This window comes from Bison bison, unplaced genomic scaffold (assembly GCF_000754665.1).
Source record: "Bison bison bison isolate TAMUID 2011002044 unplaced genomic scaffold, Bison_UMD1.0 scf7180017864212, whole genome shotgun sequence".
Taxonomy (NCBI): Eukaryota; Metazoa; Chordata; class Mammalia; order Artiodactyla; family Bovidae; genus Bison; species Bison bison.
Genome location: NW_011494784.1, coordinates 3,905,057 through 3,916,091, shown reverse-complemented (window position 1 = coordinate 3,916,091; position 11,035 = coordinate 3,905,057). Strand labels below are relative to the sequence as shown.

The window sequence follows — 11,035 nt, the reverse complement described above, 5'->3', positions numbered from 1 at the left end:
TCCAAGCAAAATGCTCTAAAGGCTCCTCCTCCCAATACCAGACCCCAAGCTGGGGAGTCTGATGTGAGGCTCCCACAGGCTACTCTTACTCCTATGGGAGAACCTCTGCAATATAATTATTTTCTAGTATGTGGTTCACACACCCAGGAGGTCTGACATTTGATTATATTGTGAAAGAGTTCCTTCTACTGTTTCTTGAGGCTTCTTCTTTGTCTTTGGGTATAAAATATCTTTTTTTTTTTGGGAGGGGGGAGGGTGTAGATAGGCCCTGCTCCAGTACTCTTGGCTGGAAAATCCCATGGACAGAGGAGCCTGGTAGGCTGCAGTCCATGGGGTCGCAAAGAGTCAGACACAACTGAGCGACTTCACTTTCACTTTTCACTTTCATGCGCTAGAGAAGGAAATGGCAACCCACTCCAGTGTTCTTGCCTGGAGAATCCCAGGGACGGGGGAGCCTGGTGGGCTGCCGTCTATGGGGTCGCACAGAGTCGGACACGACTGAAGCGACTTAGCAGCAGCAGCAGCAGCAGATAGGATTGAGTCTTTTTTGTTGATGGTTGTTCAGCAGTTAGTTGTGATTCTGGTGTTTTCATTGAGAGGAGGTGAGCTCAAGTCCTTCTACTCTGCTATCTTGTCTTTGCCTCTCCTGATGTCTTCAAAAGGATGCTTTTGTACTTGTATTTAAGATGGATTCATTATGTCATTTTTTCTTTTAATGAACTCTCTTTTTCATTGCACTGAGCCTTAACTGCATATTTTAGTGGAGTTAGGATTAATGTCATTAAGCCACCCTATCCTTTGTGGATTTCTATTCAGCTATGAATCTTCCTAAATGAAATTATTTGTGGAACAAACACTTCTTGTATGAAAATATATCTCCTTATGCCATTTTCCTTCATACCACCTTCTTTAAAAAGTTGGCAAAATACCTACATATTGGAAAAGATGGGACTAAAGCAAAAAATCCAGAGGGAAGCTACTGCGGTCCTGTTTTGCAAACGTGTTCCATCAGGTATACACTTACATAGGTAGCATCTTCTAAGATATGTAGCATTATCTGCAGCAGCCTCAAATTAGTAATATACACAAACCCATAATTTGATGTATTTTTAGTTGGTATCACTTTCTTCCCCCACCTCTTTTGTGGCAGAGTCATACTCTCTATCCTTGTAGAAAACATCTCATTAAACTGCTTTTCGAGAGTTAAGCCCATCCAAATCTATATCTAGCCAGTATTTTACTGCCTTGTAATCACCAGAGGGGTATTTAGAGTTCTGAAAAAGTGAAACACGCCAAATTCTGATCAGGCTTGAGGGTGTGTTCTGTCCTCCTACTCAAAGCTTTGACGACATCTCTAATGTTTCTAAAGCCTAGAACTATGTTATATGATACAATCACAAATATTTTTAAATGGATGTTAAAAAATGAAAGTACAGTGCATTGCTTCCATTTTTTAAGTCTGGAAGACACGTGAGATTCTATAGACAAATTTGTAGACACGTGTTTCAAAGATGAGTTTTCAAGGAACACAGTTTACTACAACTAGGAAATACTAAACAGGATCAAATAGAACCTCTCTCTTAGCAATTAAAGGAAAGAGTGTTATACAGATTAGCTTTTTTATTATATAAATTAGAAGCCCTTAAGTCAAAATGTGTTGCCTCACCATCCTTTGTTTTTAAGTTGAATATTTATAACCCACTTACACGACTATGTACAATACATATAATCATCCATAATACTTGGGTGCCCTATATATGCAAATATATTCACACTATGTATTGTATCTTAACCACTGCAAGATAATTATATGTGTATATACTTACAGAAGTATATCGTCTTTATAATAGTCACTTAAAGATATATCTAATACATCCACATACATACACTTGCCAAGGCTTCCAGATTTATCCTTTAGGTTAAATAGTATCTTGTTAAGAGTTTCAGTTGGTTACAAATGTCTTTTTGTTTGTTCCCCAGGATACTATGGGGACGGCCTAAATGCCATCATTGTGTTTGCCGCCTGTTTTCTGCCAGACAGCAGTCGGGCGGACTACCATTATGTCATGGAAAATCTTTTCCTGTGAGTGATGCTTACAATAAAATGTTTTGAGTTAATGTCTGTGGGGATGCAATGGCAGATAGAACATCTTTAATAAAAGGAAACAGATGATGTACAATTTGATGTAGAATTTTCTAAGCCTTTGATTAAAAGTCAATGAAATATGTATCAAGGTAAATTGCTCAAGAGACTGAAAGCTTCAGAGGAGCTGTTTTGTCAGGAGAATGCACTGAAAACAAAATGAACACAGTTTGGCCCATATTTTTAAATTTTGTAGCATTTTTTTTGGGTGAAGTGTTATTTTGGTTTCCTGATAACATGTTCTTAGTCAACTGATAATAACCTGACTTCATTTATATCTGCCTTTATTTAATCTGACTTGTCCTTTAGTGTACAATAGCATTGCTGATATTTTTGAAAGTTGGGTTTCTAACCCACAGACTTTTCAAGTGTACCTGCATTAAAAAAAAAAAAAACAACAAAGATAACTGTGCAAATAAATGAGTAATACTCTCAGAGAAGTGATCTTAGGTAACTGCATTCTTCTCAAGAAGAAGAGGTAATATGTGCAACCATTCTTAAATGTTATGCACCCTGTAATTTAAATATTATATAATTATGGTGAAATAAGATGAACTCTATCATGTGGGAACTTAAAACACTTCTCTTCCTTCCTGTGATCAGATATGTAATAAGTACTTTAGAGTTGATGGTAGCTGAAGACTATATGATTGTGTACTTGAATGGTGCAACCCCAAGACGGAAGATGCCAGGGTTAGGCTGGATGAAGAAATGTTACCAGATGATTGACAGACGGTATGTGGGGCTCTATTAGCTAATCACTATTTTGACTTCCTCAATAACTCCCATCTCCAGTGACCTTTTAGTTTACCAAAAATGCAGTCACAATTTAGGAACATTGAATTAATGCTGATTTGAGATAATAAATTTTAAAATATTAATCAAAGTATCACTCAAATTTTAAATAAAGCAAATCTTCCCCAGATTTTGTTAAATATTACTAATCTCAAACTTGGTGACAAGCATTTTAAAGTATGCTCATGCGTTTGCCATATGGAGGTGCAATTTGAGCTGATAAATCAAAGTCCACGATTCTTCACTGGTATCATGCGGCCTTGCTGCCCTTTTTGTGCACTAGCGTTATTGTGACTCAGGCAACCCACGTGCCCTTATTTCAACATTCACTGTTAATTCCAGCCCATTTGGTGACTGTGTGTGCCCCTTCCTCAAGATACATCACGTCTATTCATACTGGTTTTATTAGAACCAAACACATTGTTGCCATCTACAGGAAAACTCATAATAAGCATACAAATTTATGATGTTTTCTATAGCATGGCTTCCTCTCGGATGTGGCTCCCTGCAAAGCAACATGCGAGTGCCCCGGTATAGTAACTAAAATCCGTTCATCATCCAAACATACATACAGTAGCACTGCTAACGCTGAAAAATATGCCAGGATATCCAAAACGTTAATCTGAAGGCCAGATAACCACATGCTTTCATTATACACAGGAAGAAACCCAGGCTCAGTAGAACTGGGTATTCATTTCAAAATATAAAAAAATAATGCTGACAAAAATGAATAGCATCGTCAAACAAAAATATGCCATGATGGTTATAGATTTTTGCACTCCAAGAGTATGACCATTCTATTTTACATTTATTTCTGTGGGAAAATGAGGTTTGAATTATGCAAGTTTCAAATTATATCTCATTGCATTCTATACCTGCCTACCAGATGACAGTAACTTACACAAGAATTCCCTAATATTTATATAAATATATATATACACACACACAAAAATACTTTAATTCCCATTCAAAATAGGTTATGAGTAATTTTTTTTTCTTTTTCAAAATAGGTTGAGGAAGAATTTAAAATCATTCATCATTGTTCATCCATCTTGGTTCATCCGAACAATCCTTGCAGTTACACGACCTTTTATAAGGTATAGTCATTATTACAGTAAAAGTACTAGTTTTTTAAAGTATGTAATTCATTGTTCCTCTACACAAAAATTCATAAACCAAGAGAGTATTTAGGATAATATGTTTTGCCTCTGCCTTTCCTGAAAATATACTTTGGACTGCCCAGCAAGAGACTCTAAGAGTGAGTATATTTTCATAGTGATTATTTTTCCCCTATAATTATAAAACATGATCTCTATATTGCTTGCTGTAAACACAGAAAATGAAATAGTGAGGTTTCTGTATAGATAGTACTATTAAAGCAATAAGGGCTTCCTTGATAGCTCAGTTGGTAAAGAATCCACCTGCAATGCAGGAGACATGGGTTCAATCCCTGGGTTAGGAAGATCCCCTGGAGAAGGGAAAAGCTACCCCACTCTAGTATTCTGGCCTGGAGAATTCCAGGCTGTGTAGTCCACGTATAGTCCATGGGGTCTCAATGAGTCAGACACGACTGAGCGACTTTCACACACATTAAAGAAATATGGTATTTTGTAAAGAATCAAAGAGGTAGAGTATACCATGACAATGGAAATCAAAGACACATCAAGGACAGAAACATAAGCCAGACCTTAATTATTTTGTTTCTTCTGAACAAATACCATGGAGGTCACCTAAAGTGGGTTAAGAGTCTGTGCAGCCATTTTGAGAGCTTTGTTTTGATCATCCATGAGCCTTCTAGGTTTAAATTCACTTCAAATCAGTAAATATTTGTTCATCATCTATTTTATGTTAGATGCTATATAACCTTACATTTTCGGGATGAAAAGAAAAGTAAGATATGCCTCTTACATAGTAAAACTGAGACAGTTAAATGAAAGGGACACTATAGATTTTCTAGAAAGCTTTAAAAAATAGAATGGGGAGGGGCAAGATAGGGGTATCGGATTAAGAGGTACAAACTACTAGGTATAAAATAAATAAGCTACAAAGATATAGTGTACAGCACAGGGAAAATATGCACCATTTTATAATAACTTCAATGGAGGATAGTCTATAAAAATAATGAATCACTAAGTTGTATACCTGAAACTAATATAATATTGTGAATCAACTATATATCAGCTAACTAGAACTTGCCTAACATCAGAATACAAATTATATAAACTGAAATTTTTCTGTCTCAGTGTTATTAATGAATCTGTAAGAAAAATTCTGATCACTTCTGGAGAAAAAATTAAAGGTTAAAATCTTTTATAGTTTTTAATTACTATATATATATTTTATTGAAGTATAGTTCGTTAACCATGTTTCAGGTGCACAGCAAGGTGATTCAATTATACATATACACATAATTACTTTACAAATTATTTTCCATTATAGGTTATTGCAAAATATTGACTATAATTCCCTGTGCTATTCAGTAAACCTTTGTTGCTTGTTTCATATCTATTTTTTTAAGTTAGAAATTGAGCGTTCTGTGCCTTCCAGAATCTCCTTTTTTTGTCTGTGTTCACTTATATTTATTTAGCATTCCCATCCACTACTTCCAACAACTGGGTAGCAGGATTCAACTAGTTTTCCTCTGGCAGGAGAGCTCTTTAAATTACTTTAAAGCATAATACAAGCCTTTAAGATATATTTTAAAAAAGCTACTAATTTTAAGATTAGCAGAAAATGCTTTGACAGGCACTAGGAATAAATGTACAATGAAGAGCTTATACAAACTTTTAATGAGTAAAAAAGCAAACATTAGAATTGATATTGATTCACTGATGTTTGTTTAATAATTCAGTTTCTATTTTAAAATAAATATATTTCTCCTTGGTAAATATTTATTATGGCAAGAGTATGAGAAAGAATTCTAATTCAACATTTATTGAAGGGAGTTTCAAGATAATAATAATTCCCTTCTCTAGGGGATCTTCCCAACCCAGGGATCAAACCCAGGTCTCCCACATTGCAGGTGAATTCTTTACCAGCTGAGCCACAAGGGAAGCCCCAATAATTAAAACAAAAAGAATTAAATTATGGCAAGTAGTGTTGTGGTAAATTACATGTAATAATGGTTTACATTTATTGAGTACTTACATGCATTATTTTATTTAATCCTAATGATGGTCTGAAGGAGGCACTGTTTACCATTTCTGTATTGTAGCAAAAAAACCCTAAGGTTAAATGAGGTCAAATAAATTGTTCAAACCAGGAGCCAGCAAACCATTCTGTAGAGAGTCAGATATTAAATATTTTAAATGTTATGGGCCATACAGTTTCAGTCACCACTACTTAGCTCTGCCATGGTAGGACAAAAGCCATAGATAATGTGTAAATAAATAAGTGTCCCTGTGTTCCAATAAAACTTGATTTATGAACACTGAAGTTGAATTTTCTGAAATGTTTTACATGTCACGAAATAGTTTTGTTTTAATCATTTTTCAACCATTAAAAAAAATGCAAAACCAGTCTTAGTGCAAAGATATAAAAAACCAGTAATAAGTTGGCTTCGGCTCACAGGCCATAGTTTACCAACCCCAGGTCTGTGGTAACATAGCCAAGAAATGATAAACTCAGGCTCTGAACCCAGTGTCTACCTAATTCTAAAGAACACATATTTCAAGTACTTAAACATTATGTTCTACAGTTTCAGCATATAAAACCCTCTTTAAAGATCCCTGTGAATCAATCTATGTTAGTGTAACAGATTTTTTGACCTGAAAAAAGAGGTCACTAAAATGTATTATAGGTCTTTTCACTGCTAAAGGGTAACACCTATGACAGAGGTATATAGCAAATTCTTTTTTTTAATTCATGTATTTTTAAACTGAAGTATAATTAATTTACAATGTTGTGTTAATTTCTGGTGTACAGCAAAGTGATTCAGTTTCTTGTATTCAGATACATATTTGTAACTAAATACGAAAAAGAGTATTTTTTTCAGTTACATATTCTTTTTCATATTCTTTTCCATTATGGTTTATTGCAGGATACTGACTATAGTTCCCGTGCTGTAGAGTAGGACCTTGTTGTTTACCTGTTTATTTTAATATAGTAGTTGGTATCTGCTAATCCCATCCTTCTAATTTATCCCTCCCTCCTCAAGTTCATTTTTTTTAAATGAACTGTCTGTCTGTGTCAAGCACTGGGTTAGGTGCTGCAGGTTGAGAAATTAAATAGCTCAATTGATTTCCTCAAAGAGGTCACAGCCTGGCAGCTGACACAGGTAGACAAGAAAGCAGCTGCAATAGAGGGAACAAAGGAAGCTGGAGGGTGATAACTCAGAGTGAGGGTGAGTTTTAAGGTAACAGGTGAAGCGTGAAGACAGAGAGTCTGCATCGAGAGAGGCTTTCCAGAAGAATGCATCCTCAAGGTGAGTTTTGAAGAATAGGATTGGCTAGCTAAAGCCAGGTAGAGGAAATAGCAGGTACCAATACACCAAGAAGAAAAAATATTCTTTTTCACATTCAGTTACAAATACATATCTGAATATGAGAAACTGAATCACTTTGCTGTTTAGAAAACTGTACATTCCAGTGTGGAGGTGTCCTCCTAGCATGACTTCTTCTGCCTTCTTATTCTACCCCCTCCATTTTTTAAATCAAAATCTGAATTTAGCTCAGAAATTCCAGAGGAAGGAAGTGGCCTAATGTGGCATATCGTTAGTAGTGTGTGTTCACCCAAGGCTTATCAGGACTTGAAGTGACTGTTCGCAAGCCACAGCCAGTAGCCCATAGTCAAAACTGCAAGTAAAATGTGAAAGCTGGATGTATGCAGAGGTGACCTTGACAGCATCTTCTCAGTAAACTGGGGAGGCCTTTTCATTAGAGACCATTCAAGGGAGTTTGATGCCTGATCAAGTTCCCTTTCAAGTGGAATGATATATTTTTAGAATTAGTTTGCTATTACACTAGTAATACAAAAATGTCACCTTCTTATAAAACAGCCAATCATTATAGGTAAGTGGCACCTTCTGCCACTGACTGAAGGTGAAATCTGGGCAAATACTTAACTCTCTATGTCTAAATTTCCTTATCTTTAAAAAGAGAATGATAATAGTACCTACCTCATTAGGCTATCACAGAAAATGAGTTAATATGTGTCTGTGTTAGTTGCTCAGTTGTGTATGACTCTTTGTGACTCCATGGACTGGAGCCTGCCAGGCTCCTCTGTCCATGTAATTCTCCAGGCAAGAATACTGGAGTGGGTAGCCATTCCCTTCTCCAGGGGATCTTCCCAATTCAGTGAATGAACCTGGGTTTCCTGTATTGCAGGCAGATTCTTTACCATCTGAACCACCAGGAAAATCCCCAGAGTTAATATATATTAACCAATTAGAACAGAGTCTGGCACATAGTAACTACTCAAATAATATAGCTATTCTTCTAAGTCAGAGTGCTGGGGGCGAGGTGATAAGGATTTTCAAGAAGAGGCAGAAGTCTGAGGGATGGAGGAGTGACTGAAATCTTTCTTCTTTTCTTTTTTTCAAGTTCCAAATTCAGCAGTAAAATTAAATACGTCAGTAGTTTAGCAGAACTCAGTGGACTGATCCCAATGGATTGCATCCATATTCCAGAGAGCATCATCAAGTAAGTCCTGATGGTTTTGAAGATTTGGTAAGAAATACTGCATGTCTGGAGAAGGAGATGAGAAAATAACTGACTCCTGGAATATGGGGAAATGCTTATCTTTTGTTTTACATTTAAAACAAATAATAAATATTCTCCAATAAATATATTTCTTTTCTTATAACCTAGAGATAACTGTTCTGTTCTTGTAGATCTACTTTCACATGATCTTCTATGGTGTTATTGAGATTTGCTCACTTTCACCTTGAATTTACTACCATTTTGGGGAAAGCATAAATTTAACACTAATCAGTGTATTTGTTACTTCTGTCTTGCATGCCACACAAAAGGTAGATTTTGTACACAGCCTGGATTTCTTCATTGCCTTATATAAAGTAATTTATCTGCTTGACCCAAGGAAAAGAGAGAAAAGTTACCCCTTTCTCTGATTTCTTCATGGTTGCCTCCAGGTGAAAGATAAAGCAGAGTGGTGGGTGGTGCAGTCAGGAATGACTTCCTTACTCGGGACCTGGTAAATAAAGCCTGTAGGTAGAAAGCATGGATACTTAAAATTGTAGGATTATACTGCAAAAATAGTAAAAAGTCAACTGCTTGGAGCTGGGGCTTAAAAATGTGATGCTGGAAATTGAACCCTCCTAACTGGTTAATTGTTGCAAAGAACTATCGTTTACTGTCGATCATGTTTTTCTTTCACTATGTCTAATTTACTGGCTTTCTGTGTGATTAAAAGTGGGAGGAAGGTAACCATCAACTCAAAGAAAACAGTCAAGGATACCCTATCTTCCTCCATAAGATGGAGAGCAGAATGGACCTCCCAATTCAGGCTTCCAAAAAAAGAGTTCCCTCACTTAAAAAAGGCACAGAAACTGGAAGGAAAAGACTCCCATTTAATGCATGTCTTCTGTTCTGGGTACAAGAAATGCTTTATTTATATCCTTTATTTAATCCTCAGAGAAAACGCCCTGTTTACATATAAGAAATGTCACTTAGGAAGGGGATGTTTACTTATGCAAAGTAGGAGCAGGAACAAGGAAGAGATGGAACTAGAATTTAAATCCAGGTGAGCCTGGAATCAAAATTCCCAGATTTCTTTACCTCCTGTAAAATATCCATCTAAATAATGGGTATATTTAGATAAATATAAGGGGTATATTTAGATAAAATATCCATCTAAATAAATACCCATACCCTTCTGGGTCACAGCTCAGAAGTAGCTGCAAGTTTGGTTTTCCTGCATCCCAATATCAGGTGTGAACAGAAGATACAGATTGGGTTGATAACTGCCAGTTGGCTTAGCTGAATCAAGCTGAGCATGCATAAGCTCCTGATGGTGGATGTAATCCCCACTGGCTTTATAGAGTCCCCAGACCAGCACAACTCACAGCTCTGGCCTGCTGCCTCAAAAAGAAGACACCCCATCTCCAAAAAAAGTACTAGCACACCCACCTCCTATTATGCAAAAGACGACAAGGATATTCCATCTTCAAGTGGACATGACCACTGGCCACTTTCTAAGTGAGTATGCTCCCTGCCAGTGTGGCACTGGGAACAAGAGAAGAGAATGTGCTTTGGAGGATCAGCATTAGATTTGAACCTTCTTCCCACTTTGCCTCTCTGAGACTTCAGGAATCCTATTTAGAACTCTCTGAGTCTCAGCCTCAGCATCTGTGAAATGAGAAAACAAGGAGCAATTAATTCATGGCAAGGTCCTGAGAACAGAATGAGAACCATGAACATAAAGCACTGAGGAGCCACCTGGCACAAAGTTGACAAGCCAGAATGTTATTTATTGTAATTGTGTTGCTTTTCAGTTCAGTTCAGTTCAGTCACTCAGTTGAGTCCGACTCTTTGCCACCCCATGAATCGCAGCACGCCAGGCCTCCCTGTCCATCACCAACTCCCGGAGTTTACCCAAACTCATGTCCATCGAGTCGGTGATACCATCCAGCCATCTCATCCTCTGTCATCCCCTTCTCCTCCCGCCCCCAATCCCTCCCAGCAGCAGGGTGTTTTCCAATGAGTCAACTCTTCGCATGAGGTGGCCAAAGTATTGCAGTTTCAGCTTCGGCATCAGTCCTTCCAAACTTACTGTTCACACAGGGAAGTTCAGTTGAGAAGTTAAACTTGCCTGAGGTGCTTTTCATTCATCTACAAGTCAGGTTTTCTATTTGAGAAAAGTTTCCTCCAAAGGAAGGTTCTATTTGGAAAGATTTTCTTCTGGAGGAAGAAACTTACAACCGTGTATATCCTCCCCATGTGTCCTGTCTTTCGTAATCCATCTCCTCTGGCTGTCCTTTCTCTCATTTCTGTAACTGACCCTTGTTGCATCATTTTCATATTATGCCATTTTCAAACTGGTAACAAACCATAACTCTTTCCCATTACACAAGAGCAGGATCTCATCCAATCCCAAGGCCAATATTCAGCTGGGATAGAATGCATCAAAGGGCTTAAAGGA

At 37.1% G+C, this 11,035-nt stretch overlaps 1 protein-coding gene and 1 long non-coding RNA gene across 10 annotated transcripts in view; one reads left to right on the top strand and one right to left on the bottom strand.

Moving 5' to 3' along the window:
* The window catches only part of LOC104992151, a 64,241-nt gene that overhangs the window by 17,357 nt on the left and 35,849 nt on the right, over positions 1–11,035 (bottom strand). For 2 of the 5 annotated variants that reach the window (XR_825670.1, XR_825671.1), the window contains exons 2-4: positions 10,024–10,242; positions 8,994–9,099; positions 5,406–6,216 (exon numbers count right to left, since the gene is read on the bottom strand). This is a non-coding gene — a long non-coding RNA (uncharacterized LOC104992151). Of the gene's footprint in view, positions 1–5,405; positions 6,217–8,530; positions 8,623–8,993; positions 9,100–10,023; positions 10,446–11,035 lie in introns of those variants that run through there. The other 3 variants (XR_825668.1, XR_825669.1, XR_825672.1) reach the window with 3 other exon arrangements.
* PRUNE2 (prune homolog 2 (Drosophila)) overlaps positions 1–11,035 on the top strand; it is a 295,177-nt gene that overhangs the window by 268,300 nt on the left and 15,842 nt on the right. For all 5 annotated transcript variants that reach the window (XM_010844906.1, XM_010844909.1, XM_010844908.1 and 2 more), the window contains 4 exons: positions 1,981–2,083; positions 2,747–2,878; positions 3,949–4,035; positions 8,479–8,577. In XM_010844906.1, coding sequence (XP_010843208.1) covers positions 1,981–2,083; positions 2,747–2,878; positions 3,949–4,035; positions 8,479–8,577 — 421 coding nt within the window. The remainder of the gene's footprint in view (positions 1–1,980; positions 2,084–2,746; positions 2,879–3,948; positions 4,036–8,478; positions 8,578–11,035) is intronic.